Source organism: Dendropsophus ebraccatus, chromosome 12 (assembly GCF_027789765.1).
Source record: "Dendropsophus ebraccatus isolate aDenEbr1 chromosome 12, aDenEbr1.pat, whole genome shotgun sequence".
NCBI classification, from domain to species: Eukaryota; Metazoa; Chordata; class Amphibia; order Anura; family Hylidae; genus Dendropsophus; species Dendropsophus ebraccatus.
In genome coordinates this window covers 32,134,369-32,153,355 of record NC_091465.1, presented here as the reverse complement: position 1 = coordinate 32,153,355, position 18,987 = coordinate 32,134,369, and the positions used below count along the sequence as shown (strand labels likewise).

The 18,987-nt window shown below is 43.7% G+C and overlaps 1 protein-coding gene across 14 annotated transcripts in view; it reads right to left on the bottom strand.

Moving 5' to 3' along the window:
* Positions 1-18,987, bottom strand: part of TTLL10 (tubulin tyrosine ligase like 10) — an 85,579-nt gene that overhangs the window by 22,060 nt on the left and 44,532 nt on the right. For all 14 annotated transcript variants that reach the window (XM_069947656.1, XM_069947659.1, XM_069947657.1 and 11 more), the window contains 4 exons: positions 8,274-8,392; positions 7,800-7,911; positions 6,181-6,266; positions 3,604-3,769 (listed from right to left, as the gene is read on the bottom strand). In XM_069947656.1, coding sequence (XP_069803757.1) covers positions 3,604-3,769; positions 6,181-6,266; positions 7,800-7,911; positions 8,274-8,392 — 483 coding nt within the window. The remainder of the gene's footprint in view (positions 1-3,603; positions 3,770-6,180; positions 6,267-7,799; positions 7,912-8,273; positions 8,393-18,987) is intronic.

Here is an 18,987-nt window from a genome sequence, read left to right as displayed (position 1 = left end):
CGGCTGTATAAATCATTGCTGTCGGCCGCACATCTCTGTGTATTCCTGCCCTGCTGATTAGCAATCGTTTTCAGCCCTACATTGCCCCATATCATGCCGTGTTACTGGACCCTCATTAAAGGGGTTGTCCGGCGATAAAAAATTATTCACAGAATAACACACATTACAAAGTTATACAACTTTGTAATGTATGTTATGTCTGTGAATGGCCCCCTTCCCCGTGTCCCACCACCCCCACCCGTGTACCCGGAAGTGTGGTGCGCTATACATTACCTGTCACGTGCCGACCACGGTCTCCGATCCTCAGCAGTGACATCTTCTTCGGGAGGCCGGCGGATCTTCCCGAGTGCCGGCCGCCCTCTGCAGCGTCATCCGAAGCTCAGCCGCGATTGGCTGAGCATAACTGTGCTCAGCCAATCGCGGCTGAGCGGCTGATGACGCGGCCACGTCATCAGCTGCTCAGCCGCGATTGGCTGAGCACAGTTATGCTCAGCCAATCGCGGCTGAGCTTCGGATGACGCTGCAGAGGGCGGCCGGCACTCGGGAAGATCCGCCGGTCTCCCGAAGAAGACGTCACTGCTGAGGATCGGAGACCGTGGACGACACGAGATGCGGTGAGTATAATGCACCACACTTCCGGGTCTAGAGTGGGTGGGGGAAAACACGGGGAAGGGGGCCATTCACAGACATAACATACATTACAAAGTTGTATAACTTTGTAATGTGTGTTATTCTGTGAATAATTTTTTATCGCCGGACAACCCCTTTAATGTTACCAAGTATGGTGACTGAAGGGTGGGCCCCAAGAATGATTTCCCCTGGTGGGCCCAAGGCACTCCAGTCCGACACTGAGTGGTGGCCTGGGATTCCTCGCTCATGATGTTGGTTACCGCACTTTCCAGAATACGGACGAGTGGGATGATGTCCATGGTGCCTGCTCACAGAGTCGCGTCCTCAAAAGGGATCAACAATTGGCACGACATGTTCGAAGAAACCTGTGCATTATGAGGTTTATCACATGTGCCATACAAAGTGTATGACGCAGCCCTCCCTGCTGCACTGCAGAGAAAAGGTTCCTCCCTTTGTGGGCTACAACACTTCCCACCGTTAGTTGACCTGGGCTAAGCCATTCATATATCTCCTACCTGATGGTCCGGAGGAGCTCCTGCCCACTGTGGCTTTGTTCACCCAGGCTCACAAAATGGAGGACAGCCTGAGAGTGCCGGACCTGACATCGTTGGTAAGACTCCGGGGCAGGTTGGACTGCAGTCAAAGCGGTGGATGGTTGCAAGCTAGTGGAGGCAGAACTTGTGCAGAACTGGCCCTCTAAGGCACCGGGGAGGTGACAGTGGCAAGAATGGGCTAACTTTCTGGTGGTCTTTTGGGGGGAATGTTCACCCAATGGGCAGTAAAAGACATGTACTGCCCTTACCCATAATTAAAGGTCAGGTCTGGTGTGGCGGTGTTATCCAGTCACAGTATGGTGGTACTAGTCAGGTCTGGTGTGGTGGTATTCAATGTGACACCTGGAGTTATTACCTACCAATCTACCAATCCTGTGGTGAGAATTCCTTCAGACAGTATGCAGACGGCTCTATTCATTGATTCAAAGCGGAAATTTGTTCATGTTTGGTCATAGTTTGCAATAGCTGTAGTAGCAGTTTAACGACTGTCTGCAATAGACCTAGATGGACAAGCACGCTCACTTTACTAAATTATAGGTATTGCAGGTAGACAAAACCGTGAACTGAATCATGTTTTAAGCAAAAAAATAAAAATAAATGAAAAACGTAATTCAGACAATGTTTCTCCATGTAGAGAAATTTATGTGACCGAAACCACACTCCCCCAAGCTCCCCAAGATGGGACGCCTTCAGATTTAGTGCCAAGTGAGCAGCAGCGGTTAATACGGCCCTGTTCGTATTATTGTGTTGTACAAGCTAGGGACTGTCGACCAGTTATCCGCTGCCATTTAGCGCAGTTGAGGTAATTAGGCAGGGACAGCGGGGCGGGTGTCAGTGCTAGGGCATCACCTGTCTCGTGTCCTCCAGTCTCCAAGTCCTGACATTATCATTCTCCCACTTCTTTCTCATACTTTACTGACAGTGGCAGAGATAATATGTGTTTTGTTCAGGGTAAAAATTATTCAAGGAGGACTATTTAACTTGCAGTAAACCAACGTAATAGAAAAAAACATTAAGCACAACCTCTGTGTGTGTATACAGTATGTCTAAACCTTCTACAGACACAGTAAGTGCCGGAGGCTCAGTACGAGAGATTAAAGAAGTACCTATGAAGAGGTGCTGAGAACCTCTCCTTGTGTACTTATCTTACCTCTCATACTGAGCTTCCAGCAACATCTTTCCACCCCAAGTTAATTCAGTTTCATGTAAGAATACACTTGAGACCATTTAAAAAGCTTTCAGGAGCTTTTACAGGTATCAATGGCACCTATAGAGGTGTTATATCTCAGCTGCTGCTTCTGTCTGAAGGATGGATGCATATGAACATCTTCAAGGGATCCTTCAGGGGATTATTCAGTGAATAGCCGATGCACAAAATAAGCAGTGAACACAATATAAGTACGGCCGTACTTTTACTTTGTTTGCTATGGTTAATTGGAGCGCGGGCACATCCAAATGTGCCCGCATTCCAATTGACATGTCGTGTCCATCCAGGCGGTACTGCCAGGTAAACATCCCGGACTGCGGCACTTCTGTGACACTGCCGTTTTTCCAGCGTCTGAAAGCGGCCTTAAACAACATAGATTGGCGTGGAATTCCTATCCGATCTTGATAAAAACAACTTAATTGAAAGTAGGGGCCATATTACATGGCCAGATTAACACTATTTTGGTGCTCGCTTACAAAGCCTATTAAACAGCTCAATGATCAATGATCATGTAGCAAGTTAGCTATTTCTGTGCAGCCTTTGCTTTATATTGAAAAAAATAAAGATTATACTTACCTGTTCACACTTCCCGGTGTCCTCCTGCCTGATCCTCATTCACCACAGCCACCATTGACGCTTCTGAACCCATCTTTGCAGTGACTCAACCAATCACTGATCAAAATGGGACAGAATAGGACAGTGATTGGCTGAGCAGCCTGTCACTTTAGAGATGGCTTTAGAAGCTTAAGCAGTGGTTGCAGTGAGAGGGAAACAATGGAAAAAAGGCAGCAGGACAATGGGGGAAGCATGGACAGGTAAGTATAATCTTTATTATTTTCTTTAAACTGTCATCAACCATCAATCACACATCACTATTACAAGTTGCAACGCACAGCTGATGATTTATAAACTTGCTAAAAGACAACAATCATCCGATAGTCACTTTGTGTAATAGCGCCCTAAGCCAGCAATGGTTTATGCATCCCTGGCTTACTGTCACTGGGCCACACCCAACCCAGCATTCTATACCACTGCTCAGAAGTAAAAGTAGTAAATTAGTAAAAATTCCCTGGATATCTGGCATAAAACGTTAAGCCAAAGTCATCACTGGACATCTGTATTGGACCACTATCAAATATGATACTGATAGCTTGTCCTGAGGATCAATCACTAAGTTACAAAAACCACTATTAACAGAAGTTGCCGGCTCACCTTTGCACTATTCGGGCCTGTGGACCTTTTGATGGAGGTTTCTTGGAATCTTCCATTATGCTAAGCATTTGGCAGCGGAGGGTTAGGATCTGTTCCTGGTTTTTAAGTAAATATATACCACGTCCTTGATTCAACCCAGTGGGTTTGCAGATCCATGTTTGCCCATCTAGACAAAGAAGCAGAGTTGTTTTCACCAATTTTATTGGGTTTTTAAAAGGAATAGATTGGAAAAATGAATGTATAATATAAAATGTATAATATAAGTATAATTTAAAATGAGAGAACAGAGGCAGCAAAACAAAGTGTAATTGGTGGAGGTTCCACCCCAGGTGCCCTCCATCATCAGAGTTAAAGGAATTATCCAGAGAGTAGAAAAGGTCCTTCTTTTTCTTCTCCCCAGCATTCCCCTTTCTCCCCCTCATCTTAGAAGCTATCCTCCTGACACGACCAGGGGGAAGAAGTGGAGCGTCAGGGAGTAGAACAAGCAGAACCTTTTCTGCTCTCGGGGTCACCTCCTTAAGGGGCTATGGCACTTGCTGGTGGAGAGTGACCTTTCAATCTGCACAGGATTCCTTGGAAAGCAAATTCCTCAGTGGCCACAGCAAAGCTTCTCTGTTTTCTATAGTGTTTTTCTTCTCTTGCCTCCTACTGCTTACCCTCTCTCATAGTACTGATCAAGAACTGTAATAAAAGTGCTTAATTGCTTTGACTTCAATAGAGTATTATTATTATTATATTATTTATTTATTTTTAAAGCGCCCTTAATTCAAGAGCACTCTACCAGTGATAGGTAGTAACAAACAGAACATTGCAAAACTCGTTACATGAATAAGGTAAATGGCAGACTAGTACATAGGAATTAATGACTGCAAGTTAAGGGAAGGGAGACAGAAGGTAAAGTGCAGCCAAAGTGTGATGCAGAATTTTTGTAGGTTGTAGCCTAGTGTTCAGGTAGGTGTTCAGGTTACTTTTGAAGGTCTTGATGGCGGTTGAGAGCCAGATGTGTTGGGGTAGTGAGTTCCAGAGTATGGGGGAGGCTCAGGCCAAATCTTGGAGGTGATTGTGTGAGGTACGAACAAGGCGGACCACAAACAAAAGTAGTTGGAGGAGCGAAGATTGTATGAGGGACCATAGCGGGATATCAAGTTAGAGATATATGGAGGGGACAGGTTGCGGATGGCCTTGTATGTCATGGTCAACAATTAAAAATGAATTTAATGAGCAATGGGGAGCCAGTGAAGGGAATGGCAGAGGGAAGAGGCAGAGCAAGTGAAAAGTGGGATTAGTCGGGCCGCAGAGTTAAGGGTAGACTGGAGAAGAGCAAATGTGTTGGATGGAAGACTAGAGAGGAGGATGTTGCAGTAATCCAAGCGGGAAATCATGAGAGCATGTACCATCAGTTTTGTGGCGGTACCGATAGTATCGTGACAAGAGCCCAAGGGACCCATCACAATCCGGCAGGTCACCGACCATTTTGGGGAATACAGCCAGCCACAACACAAAGCAGGTATCACCACCATACCTGTGTGCTAGACTAGCACTGGCGTCACAACACTCATATCTTTGGCTGAGCTGTACAACAGAACTGACCAACCACCACAGAAGTGGCATCACCAGTAAAACCTTAGCACGTCACCGGTCAAGTACCACATATACACTGTATAAGCATGTCACCTTAAAGGCATACAATATAAATAAGGCTGGGTTCACACTGTGTTTTCGCTGTCTGCTTAATGGAACAAACAGATTTAAAAAAAATAAAAAAGGATGGAAAAACTGATATACTTGTGTGCATCAGTTTTGATCGGTTTTTCCATTGGCTTCCATTACAAAAAAAAGAAGATCAATAAACGGATCAAAATGCATCCATTTTTTCAGCGTGCACAAAAATGTGATAGACTACGTTTTTTGTGTGAATTAAAAAAATGGAGGAATTTTGATCCTTTTCGGATCCTTTTTTTTTAATTTATAATGGAAGTCAATGGAAAAACAGATCAAAATGGATGTTTTTTTATCAGTTTTTTTTTTTCTATTTAACGGACAGCAAAAATGCAGTGTGAACCCAGCCTAAGTTATTGCTGGTAAAAAATAAATAAATAAAAATATACATCAATAAGAGGATACCAGAACCAGTTATGTCAGCACCTAGCCACAGCGAGCGCAGTTCAGCAAGAACAGAAGGCACAATAATCACGCTGCCAGGCAGCATAAATAATCACGGTATTGCTTGTGCTGCCATTTCATTATATTGCTGTTAGCCGCACATCCCCTGTTTACACAGAAAGATAGAAAAAAAAAATTGTGCATTACAAAAGATGCCATCAGCAGAGCATTGGCCTTTTTCCCACTCCTCGGCCGATCGCTGTCACTTTTACATTGGCCGATTTTTCATTCAGTAAATATCCTCCATAATTGAATGATCCTTCCGTTTTTTGCTCCCTATCCCCCTTGATCCATACAGCTGGTTTATAGGCTGAGTTTGTTGGTCTTTTTTCAGCCTTATCTACTATATATTGATGTAACTATGTAGACAATCAACTCATACATAGATAAATATTGTGATGCTATTGTCTTTACCTTCATATATAGAAAAGAATGCTTCTGCTTCCTCTCTTACATCTAATCGGACAGTCTCTGGAAAAAAGTCAGCCATTTTCAGCACCCTGTTAGGAAATAATCACACAATTCTATTAACTTTATTTAGGCTGCGTTCACACTACGTATATTTCAGTCAGTATTGCAACCAAAACCAGGAGTGGATTAAAAAAACACAGAAAGGATCTGTTCACACAATGATTAAATTGAATGGATGGCCGCCATATAACAGTAAATAACGGCCATTATTTCAATATAACAGACGTTGTTCTAAAATAGCAGCAAATATTTGCCATTATATGGCGGCCATCCACTCAATTTCAACATTGTGTGAACATAGCCTTTCTGTGTTTTTAATCCACTCCTGGTTTTGGTTGCAATACTGACTGAAATATACTGACTGAAATATACATATAGTGACTGAAATATACGTAGTGTGAACACAGCCTTAAGTAGTATATACACATTCATAACAATTACTACTTGATTGACTGGCAAAACTGTGAGAATGCTTTCTACATCTATAGGCATTTATATACATATAGGCTGGGTTCACACTACGTATATTTCAGTCAATATTGTGATCCTCATATTGCAACCAAAACCAGGAGTGGATTAAAAACACAGAAAGGCTCTGTCCATACAATGTTGAAATTGAGTGGATGGCCGCCATATAACAGTAAATAACGGCCATTATTTCAATACAACAGCCGTTGTTTTAAAAGCAGGAGCTGGTCCTGGTCTCCTTTCTCTTCGCTGTCTTCCACAGCAGTGAATGGGAGAGGAAAAGGCTGTTGGTTCACATGCAGCCCGCTGAGTCAATCACTGGCCATGGTGCTGTCCCATCCCAGTCAGCCAGTAATTGGCTAAGTGGACCGTCACTCTACAGGAAGCTGAAAAGACCGGAGATCCACAAGAGGACACTGGGCGAGTGTGGACAGGTGAGAATATCTTTTTTTTAACAATGTGTGGCCGCCATCTTCCCGAACTTGTTCAGAACTTTTTGCAAAGTTCAGAACAAATCTGAGTTCGGGAGGTTCAGCTCACTCCTCTCTACTGAGCCAAGTTATACATATAATGGTTTCTGTTACCCAACCAGACCCATTAGAGGATCACACTGTTTATAAGAAATATCATAAATATTCACATTTCCCAATAAGGGTTTAATCACCATGGGAAATATGACGTTTACACCAAATGTCACATTCATGAACTTCCTGTGCCATGATTTCTGCAACATGTGAATTTTTAACAACAATTGGCTTCAGGGTTTAACTGAGTACAAATCATGTATTGAGAGTAATCAACAGTTTCCTGGGTCTACTTTAGCATTAGCATTAAAGGGGTTATCCAGTGCTACAAAAACATGGCCACAACATGACTCTTGCCTTACAATTAAGCTCCATTCACTTCAATGGAACTGAGCAGCAAAACCCCGCCCAAGCTGGAGACAAGAGTGGGGCTGTCTCTGGAAGTGTTCCATTTAGCAAGTCTCCATATTTTATTAAATATTACCATACTATTAGAGAAATCAGCGATTATTATTATGTTTTTTATTCATTTTGGTAGCTTCATTCCTTTCGGTACCCTTCATTCCTTACCTGGCTTTGTTGATTTTCTGGGTGACCCTCTCATATTCTCTCAGGCTGTTTAACAGTCCAATCTTGGTGGTGAGCACCTTATTGTTGGGTATCTGGTATAGCAGTTGTTCACCTGGTAAAAACAGGGAAATTTTTATATATATATATATATATATATATATATATATATATATAAAAACCAACCCAACACCCAAAACCTAAGATCCAACCTCCAAGTATTAATGCCGTTACCATATTCCCGTTCCCCCATATAACACTATCTTGATCCCAGACCTGGGATACAAAGATTAGTTTGGCAGGGCTTAAGAGACTTAAATACTATTTCACTAGCCAACAAATTAGTGTCCCCCCAACCCTCATTTGGCTTAATCCACACTTTCCATAGGGTTGTATAAGAAAACATGGTACATGCTCAGCCACCTCTTCATACAAGTCACTACAGTATATTTGCTATTAGGTCTACTGATCACTTACCTTCTCGGAAGGCACAGTAGGTAGCAGAATTCTTGATCTCACACCACTTCAGCTTGTAGTCATCCCTCTTGCTGTCATAGATTCGTTGCCATCCTTTGTTTAGGCAATAAGTACTTACCCTACAAGAAAATGTTATTAGTTATTGTCAAAATATTTCATTTTGTATATAGGCCTTTGAAAAACAAAAAGAACACAAATACTTACCTACTCCCATTCCCCCACAATTCCTGTTTCTTCTGCTTCCGGTCCTCTATTGCTCCATCTTCTTCCTTCTTCCGAGATGAGGGCTTGGAGCAAGACTTGTTCGCTCAGCACTAATGTCCGACAGTGCTTATCTTGCTCCGAGAACTCATCTTGGAAGCTGGAGAAAGGCAGGAGATCAGAAGACTGAAAAGAATCAAACAGAAGCTGCAGGTAAGTATAGTTTTTTTTTCTATGTTTCATAAGCACCTAGCAATATATGGACATGCTGTACAACACCTTTAAAAAAAAAATATTGCATTAGTACCAGAAATTTATGCAATTTTTACTCAAAAACATTTGTCTTAAAATTATTTTATGTAAACATTTTTAAAGAGGTATTCGAGGAAAAATTAACTTTTCCCCTATCCACAGGGTAGGGGGAAAGTAGGTTATTTCGGGGGCTCCGACCTTTGTACCCCCCGCTGATCTCCGTATTGGGCTCGCCGGCTCTGTCATGAATAAAGCTGCGGGTTCGGTGTGTGACCTGAAGCTCTATTCCTATGGAGCCGATGGAAAGAGCAAAAGTACAGTGCTCTTCCAATGTACTTGGATCTTTCCGTCACTCCGTAGGAATGTATATAGCCGAAGGTTATGCACCATACCCAGGCACGGGCGGTCTTGGCATTTCTGGGGCCCCAAGCGAAGTTATGTCCGGGGCCCCCCCCTCGACACGCGTTCCAAAACAATAGACCGCTGTGTGTTTCCCCCAGTAGTATATACCCCTTGTGCGCTACTGACAGTAATATATACTCCTTGTGTCCTTCCCCCAGTAGTATATGCCCCTTGTTTGCTTCCCCCAGTAGTATATAGACCCCTGTGTGTTCTTCCAGTTATATATAGCCCCCCGTGTGCTCCCCCAGAAGTATATAGACCTCCTGTGTGCTGCCCCAGTTGTATATAGACCCCCTGTGTGCTGCCCCAGTTGTATATAGGCCCCCTGTGTGCTCCCTCAGGGGTATTTAGCCCCCCTGTGTGCTCCCCCACTTGGATATAGACCTCCTGTGTGCTCCCCCACTTCGATACAGACCCCTGTGTGCTCCTCCAGTAGTATATAAACCCCCTGTGTGGTTCCCCAGTAGTATATAGACCCCCTGTATGTTCCCCCAGTAGTATAAAGACCCTCTGTGTACCCCACCAGTAGTATATAGACCCCTGTGTGCTCCCCCAGTAGTATATAGCCCCCCTGTGTGCTCTCCCACTTGGATATAGACCTCCTGTGTGCTCTCCAAGTTGTATATAGACCCCATTCTGCTGCCCCAAGTAGTATATAGACCCCCTGTGTGCTGCCCCCAGTAGTTTATAGACCCCATTGTGAAGCTCCAGTAGTCTGTAGTCCCCCTGTGTGCTCCCCCTGTTATATATCCTCCCTGTGTGCTCCCCCCATTTATATAGACCCCCGCTGTGCGCTCCCCCAGTTACACAGGCCCCTGTGTGCTCCCCCTCCCATATAGTATATAACACAATAAAACAAACACTTATATTCACCTGGGTCCGGGCGTCTCCTCTTCTCTTCACTCTTGTGGCAGCAGGAAGGGTTTTCCCTGCGATCACAATAGGCCGCACTTCCCTTGTCCTGGCGCCGATGCTCCAGTGATGTCACTGGAGCGCCGGCGCCACAAGGACAAAGCTGCCACTTGTGTCCGCAGGGAAAACCCTTCCTGTGGCCACAAGAGTGACTGACAGGAAGGGAGCCAATGTCTCCCGCCCTATCAGTGCTGCTGCATGTAACTATGAGCGCTCATTATGAGTGCTCATAGTTACAGTTCAGATGGCAGCAGCGAGCGGGGCAGCGGCCCTGTCCAGCGGTCTTGAGCACAAGAGCGGGGCGTGGGGGGCCCCCTGGATGTTGGGGGCCCCAAGCGATCGCTTGGGGTGCTTGGTGCCAAAGACGGCCACTGTACCCAGGCTTCTGTTCATAACAGAGCCAACCGGACCTGATGCGGAGATAGGCAGGTGTACAGAGGTCAGAGCCTTACCTGTGGAAATAGGGGAAAAGTAATTTTTTTCTGGAATACTCCTTTAACTCTTTCCAAAATAAAAACAGATTAGAGTAACTCTGTAAAATTTTATTTTGAACTAATTTTTTGGCAATTTTTTTCATCTCTCTATCCTATTTACACTATAATTATCACACTGCCAGTGCTACATTGAATTTGTCACTGCTTTATTAATAGTCATTGGACCCAAGCTTTTAATGTGTAACTTTCCTCTGCTATGAGACAATGGACTGTATTCTGATAGCTAGATTTTATCTAGTTGACCAGACAATGAAAGCAATGTATTTGCAAAATTCTTTAAAAAAAAAAAAAAAAAAAAAAGAGATAAATTACATACTATATCTATAGGATATTCTAGAAATGTCTCATAGTAGGAGTTCAATCTCTGGGATTCTCTCCTATAGGGAGAGATTAGGACCTTAAAGCTTCATTCATGGATTTGTACTTATCACCTGCTGTATGTCCTGTAGGAAGTGGTGTATTATTTACTGATACTGTGCTTTCTGCTGCCACCTCTCCATGTCAGGAACTGTCCAGAGCAGGAGAGGTTTTCTATGGGGATTTGCTGCTGCTCCGGGCAGTTCCTGACATGGACAGAGGTGGCTGCAGAGAGCACTGGGTCAGACTTTCCTATTAGAAGGGGGTGATCTCCTAGACCTGCACTCATTTAGGGAGCCTATTAAAAGGCTCAACTATCATGTGGGAAGGGCCACACAAACAATTGCCAGATATTTCTTCCATCCTTTTAAAATGGTACTAAACTGCAATTCTGCAAACTACCATTAAGCCTAAAACTAAGCTTAGACATCACGTTCTGTCTGTGAGGATAAGGAAGAGGCTGCTAAAAAGTGAAAGTGATGTGTATGGAATCACAGTGAAAGTTGACATCAGTAGAAAGTGAAGACAATAAATGAAGCTCTCAGCTCAGTTTCCACTTTCCTGTGGAATGACCTTTTCAAAAGTCACAGAGCATGCCCAAGAATGTTTTCCCTAAAGCTGTGGCCACAATATGTCTTCACTGGCAACTCTACAGCCCTACAGCCTCTCATCACTTCAAACTTCAGATGGGAGGCATCAAAAAGGGATAATAAATGGAACCAATCAGGGTATATACGGGTATATAGCTAAATATCCTTCCTAATACAGCTTCCCACAGTCATGTTCCGTGACAGAAAAAATTATTAAGCCATTGTGCGTCCGTGTCACCTATTTGCCAGTGGGTCCCTGCAAATGCGGACAGTTACTGAAACACATTGATAATCCTGTCCGCAGTTACGGGTCCTTAAAGGGGCAGTGCGGCACTAAACATTTATTCACAAAATAACACACATTACAAAGTTATACATGTGTCATGTGTGCAGCTGATGACCCGGCAGAGGGGGGCCGGCATGAGAGACAGCTGGAGCGGTCCGGCCGGCCTCCCAAAGATGATGTTATTGTCACAAGATGGCGGCCAGGGGTCAATGCGAATGCTATAAGTATAATGCACCACACTTCTGGGTCTAGCGTGGGTGGGTGGGGGGGGGGACACGGGGAAGGGGGCCATTCACATACATAACACACATTACAAAGTTGTATAACTTTGTGATGTGTGTTATTTTGTGAATAGATGTTTAGCGCCGCACTACCCCTTTAATTATATATTACAGACAATTGATCTGATGTGAATGGGACCTAAGGATGCAGTTACATGTACTGGATCTGCTGCAGATTTGCAGATATCAATGTAACTAAATGCATCAATCTGCAGCAGATCCTGGATGTGTGATTGCTTCCTTGAATTAGGCCCGTATCTGCCATGAGGCGAAGTGAAGTCTTCGCCTCAGGCGGCAGATAACACAGCCCTTGAGGGGGGCGGCGTCAGCGTCCTGTGTCCTTATCATTACAACTAGTTACGGCTCAGTGCCCAGCCGTGTTTCCTGTCTGTTGCCTCATGAGAAGCACTGAGGAGGCACTGGAAGCCTCGTATTCACAGGTATTCACATCACATAAGATATAGTGTCTCCTGCTGTTAACCCTTTCAATAATGCAGAGTTATTATACTCTGCATCACTTACACACTGTAGAAAAGAAAAAGTTAACAGCAGCGGGGACGCTATATTATGTCTTCTCTGCACTGCCGAACCAACCTCTGACCTCAGCATAGTGCAAGAGCAGGAGAAGAGGCATAAAAGTAATGTTCTACTCTGCTGTTAACTCTTTCTGTATTGCAGAATGTAAGTGATGCACAGTAATACTCTACATTCTGCAGTACTGAAAGAGTTAACAGAGCAGCCCGTTTTATGGCTCTTCTCCGGCTCCTGAGGTCAGAGGTCAGAAGTTGCAGATTGTTGTTTGTTTTGACGCTCTCAAAGTTAAAAAATCTGGTCACCGCACGGCGCACACTGTTATCTATAGTGCTGTCCCATACACACTGCGATGCTGCACTGTGCCTGTCCTGGATCTTCTCTCCCTGACTATTGCTCTGAGGTCCCTGCAGTTTAGACTGCTGTCAGGTCCCAGGATAGGATACTCAGCTGAGGCATTAATCATGTTGAATGGGGGGAACTGGAAGTGCTGGAGTTCTTGTATGGGTAATGTGAGGGGCTCTATGGGCATGGTGATATTACAGGGAATGTGAGGAGAGCAGGGGGCATGATAATCTTGTAGGGGGAATGTGGGGGAACAGGGATATAATGCTGAAATGCAATTTTTCAGCTCATTCAAGTACAGCTGCCAGTACTGCTTCATCTGTGTCTTGATGTATTTTTTTCTGCTTATTTAACATAAAAATAGAGAATCGAGATTTAAATCAAGAATTGTCTCAAAATAATAAAAAAAAAAATTGAGATTTTATTTTTTGCCCATATCGCTCGGGCGGGGGGGGGGGGGGCTGCCTTGAATTAAAAAGTATAAAGATGTTTGTAAAATTTTCTCAATCTAAACCACAAGTGACCCTCTTTGGCCATCCAAAAACTTGGGAGGTATGGTCTTTGTAGTCGAAGTAGTCATAGGTGGTGGGCTGTAATCTGCTGTAATCACGCCTCTCACAGTGCCGTCGCTTCCTTTGTCACAGAGAGGCCAGGCTATAGCTTAGGACCAGTGCAGAAAGCACAGCGAATCACGCCCAGAGAGGACTACCGCCCACACCTGTGACTGCTTGCAAGAAAAAGACTGCCCAGATGCCTAGATGAACATAAAGTACAGAGTTTCTTTGTGGCTGTACAACTACTTAAAGCGACTCTGTACCCACAATCTGCCCCCCTCCCCCCCAAACCGCTTGTTCCACCAGACAGCTGCTCTTAATCCAAAATCTATCCTGGGGTCAGTACGGCAGGTGATGCAGTCATAGTCCTTAAAAAAAGCAACCTTTAAACTTGCAGCCCTGTGTCATACTGGCATGACCTAGAGTTTCTGTTCCCTAGGCCTGCGACGCCTCTCTGTTCCTTCTCACCGCTCTCCTCATCATTAGGAATGTCCCTGGGCAGGATTTCTTCTATTCATCACTTGTCTGAACACTGCACATGGGCCTTAATGATTCAGCACATGTGCAGTGTTTAGACAAGTGATGATTAGGAGAAATCCTGCCTGGGGCATTCCTAATGATGAATGGGGCATGGAGGAGGAACAAAGAGGCGTCACAGGCCTAGGGAACAGGGGGCTGCAAGTTTAAAAGTAGTTTTTTAGGACAATGACTGCATCACCTGCCGAACGGACCCCAGGAAAGATCTTGGATTAAAGCAGTTGTCCGAAGGTACAAATGGTTTGGAGGGGCAGATTGTGGGTACAGTTGCTTTAAAAAAAATACCACTGCTACTTTAGATTTTGTAATAGAAACTATGTAAACAAGAATAATGCTCTTTTGAATGCTGGTAGATGGAAATATACACCTCTAACCAATCATATTTTCATCCACCCAATGAGAATATGCCCTAGTGAACATGCCAAATAGAGACGCGAGATTGATACCTTTGTTGTTTACTTTGTAAAATCCCTGCAAAGTAATATATGCCATATATATAGAAACTTATTTACTTAATTACCATGAGGAGATACGCTGTGAGTCTGCTTTTTCCTTTTTCTCACTCACAGATTACATAGAAGCATTGGCCTGATACGGAGCACTGAGCTGATAGACTGGACCTGAGAGGAGAGAGCAATGAGTTGATAAACTGGGCCTCAGAGCGCTGAGCTAATAGACGGGGCCTAGTGCTCAGCTTATAGACTGGGCCTGAGAGCGCTGAGCTGATAGACTGGGCCTCAGAGTGCTCAGCTTATAGACTGGGCTTGAGAGCACTGAGCTTATAGACTGTGCCTGAGAGTGCTGAGCTGGTAGACTGGGCCTTAGAGTGCTGAGCTGATAGACTGGGTTTTAGAGCGCTGAGCTGATAGACTGTGCCTGAGAGTGCTGAGCTGGTAGACTGTGCCTTAGAGTGCTGAGCTGATAGACTGGGTTTTAGAGCGCTGAGCTGATAGACTGGGCCTTAGAGTGCTGAGCTGATAGACTGGGCCTTAGAGTGCTGAGCTGATAGACTGGGCCTCAGAGCGCTTAGCTGATAGAGTGGAGCTCAGATTGGGTCAAAGCATAAGATTGGCCCCTGCATGAGAACAGTATATTTCTAACTGCAAATATGATAACTGAGGGGGGCATAGACACCTCTGTTGGTTTTCAAGAGCATCTATGGGTCTGGACGATTACAGCAATTACAAATGTATTTAATTTAGTTGTGTTTTACTGATGACAGTAGCAAGTCCAAATACAAAAAACCTCTCCTGCTCTGGCCAGTTCCTGTCATGGACAGAGGTGGCACCAGAGAGCACTATGTCACACTGGAAATAATACACCACTTCCTGCAGGACATACAGCAGATGATAAGTACTGAAATCTTTATAACTTTAATAACTTTATAACTTTTTAACACTAGTTGATATGAAAATAAATTTAATAACAGGAGTACCGCTTTACCTTGACATTTTATATGGATGCTTAATTAAAGAGGCTGAAAGTTTTAAAAGTGATGACTTTGCTGATATGGTCCATCTAATATAGTGTTACTTGTCAATTCAATATGTAGCATGCATGCTTAGTGAACAATACCCAACAGAGCATTTCAGTAACCCACTGAGGCATTCATTTAGAACTCCTCATGGTCAACACTGGGAATGGATCTAAACAGTAAAAAGTTTTGGCTCCCGTAATACATTACATGCAAAAATTCTTAAGTTCAAGCTTGTCCTTAGGTTACTATGTCCTGTAGTGAGAGCGGACATTCTTCACAATCGACACCAGGTTCTCAAGTTCACCAGCAGAGGGCGCCCTTTAATTACTCACAGTTTCTGTTTGTCTTCCTGTTTTATTGCATGTTTTACAGTTAAGAGACTTTGACACATAGACAGTTACCTAATAAAGTGTGTCTGTTGAAAATATGATTAAAGTCAAGCGAATACGACAAATGACTATGCCTTTGAGAAAAGAAGTATTCACCTTGACACTGTAACCAAAACAATGAATCCTAAAACATTCAATGGGATGGATAGTAGGTGCTCATGTGTGGTCCTGTTACTAGAGATGAGCAAACCGGATTCGGGTTCGAGTCCATCTGAACCACGATCGTTCGGCATTTGATTAGCAGGGGCTGCTGAACTTGGATAAAGCTCTAAGGTTGTCTGGAAAACATGGATACAGCCAATGACTATATCCATGATTTCCACATAGCCTTAGGGCTTTATCCAACTTCAGCAGCCACCGCTAATCAAATGCCGAAAGTTCGGGTTCGGATGGACTCGAGCATGCTCCAGGTTCGCTCATCTCTACCTGTTACTCAAACATTCATGCAAAAAAGCATTATTGGTTGTTCCCAAAATTAATACACAAGAGCAAAAAATTCTTCTTATTCTTAAATAGAACCTGTCACCCCTCGTGCAGGCGTGAAGGCTGCAAGACCCCTCGCTAGAGCCCCGGATACTTACCCCATCTCGCCAAGTCCCGTTCCTGGAGCCGGTCCCGGTCTCTATGTGCGTCGAACTCATCTATGCAGCGTGTGCGCTGGGCTTCGAACAAAGATATCTCCATCCCGGGACCGGCTCCAGGAACGGGACTTGGCGAGATGGGGTAAGTATCCGGGGCTCTAGCGGGGGGTCTGGCGGCATTCACCCCGGCACGGGGGGTGTCAGGTTCCTTTTAATATACAGTATAAGGCTACGGTCACACATGGTATGAGACTGGCCGTTCCATGACCTGGCCAGGACATGGAATGGCTGGTCTCAGAAAAGATCATCCCAGGCGGTACTGCAGTACTGGTCGGATGATCTTTAGTGCCCCTGAGCACTGATGTGTGCGCCCACATCAGAACTCCAGATTTACTGGCAAGTCTGACCAGGAGGTGGGAGACAAAAAATAAAAACTAAAAAAAAAAAAAAAAGTAGTTTTTCCCCCTGCTCCCTGGTGCTGCCCCCCTGTAAGGTGCTGCCCTAGGCACCAGACCACGGGTGCCTAGTGGTAAATACGGCCCTGTCCAGCCGGGATTCCCTCAGTCTGCATCACAATGTAAGTTCAGTACTAATCACGGCCGTTGCTACAACAGCCTTGATTACTGTGGAACTTACGTTGTGTGAACAGGGCCTAAAACTATATTTAGCTGCATGAAAGCTATCAATGTTATACATGACAATGACGGTACATGATGACATCATGGTGCCAATACAGGTCCACACAGTGGCCCAGCATTGGTGTCTCATAAACTGCAGGCCTAAAGTGACCGCTGACCAGAGCCCTCCTCTACCTGATCTGCTGCTGTTTGTCTACATAACTGTCCACTGCAAAACCACCAGAGGTGTGACTACACATGAGGGAACCTGCCTGTCCACGCTGAGAGGGTCATCGTCTTTAAGTCTTAAGTCTCAAGTCACTTAAGAGTCAACATTACTAAAAGGGGCTCTTAGGAGTCAGTATAACTTTGTGACGACTAGTGATGAGCGAATAGTGAGATATTCGAATATTCAATATTCGTACGAATATCCCGCGAATATTTGAATATTCGATCGAATATTCGATCCCATTAAAGTCTATGGGAACAAGTATTCAATTAGTGAAAAACATTTATTTGACCATTTGGAGAGTAAAAACGGAAGCTGGGGGATTTGAACGCATATGGAATATTTATCAAATATTCGCGGGATATTCATACGAATATCGAATATTCAAATATCTCACTATTCGATCGAATATCTATTCAATCATCACTAGTGAGGACATAATTGTTTGGGCACTGGGTGGCTGGGATTTTTGGAGGAGAACAGTGAAAAGTGAATACTGAGACCTGGGTCGAAGAGAATATAGAAAAGTGAATGGCACCGATTAGAGAATATGTCACCTGTTAGTCACTTGATGTAACTGTTTAATCTACTGTAAGGTCTACAGTGTGTCTGTACCCTGCGGAGTGTCAGCGTAGTACTGATATCCAACCAGAATTTGGTCATTGCATGGTGGTATTATTGGTTATATTATATTATACATATATATATATATATATATATATATATATATATATATATATATATATATATATATATATTTATTACTGGCATATACTATATTATATTATATTACTTATAATTAATAGATAGATAGATAGATATACACACACACATTATATATATTTGCTGGTATTATGTGCACATGGTGTGCAGACAATTTCACATCCTTAAACCTGAGAATGAAGCCTTGTTATGGAATCAGCCTTATTGATTTACAGCAAGCCCCATGGCACAATAAACTCATTTCCATAGGCGACTTTTCTAGGCATGCTCTGTGACCTGTGCAAAGGTCATGGTGTATTGTTTTATTACCTACTGTGAATGATGTAATCCTGTTATTTATTTACTGGTGTCAACTTTTACTGTGATGAGAATGAGGAGACTGCAGAAAAGCGATCTATAGAGAGCAGGAAGGGTCGGCTTACAGTGTATAGCACGGTAATTATAGTGGCTTGTAACTAAGCTTTATGGAGCTAGTAAGGTATGGTATGGGTGTAAACTGTATCTTTGTATACCATATGCTACCATGCTAACAAAGCATTATCTTACAGGGTACCATCCCACATAGGGTCTGCCCTATGATCATGAATGCACAATGCAACCTCCTCCCATCTGTCACATGAGGTAGTATAGTTTACATAGGCTGCTGTCAATCAACAGCCGGAAAGGTGGAGAGAAGAGGCGTCAGGGCTCTCCTTATAATTATCAGCCTCATACGCATAAGACGTATGCTTTATAAAGGGTATTTTTGTATCATTTATACCTAAGCATACTGTATATTTCCCTAACAGGACAGCATGTGAGGCCAGGTTTACACATAGAACTGTGATCTGTATTTTAACTATAAGGCTGGGTTCACACTACGTTTTTGCAATCCATTTTTATTTCATCTGTTTTTGCAATAAAACAGATGAAAAAAAAAGATGCATTTGTTTGCATCCATTTTGACCTGTTTTTAC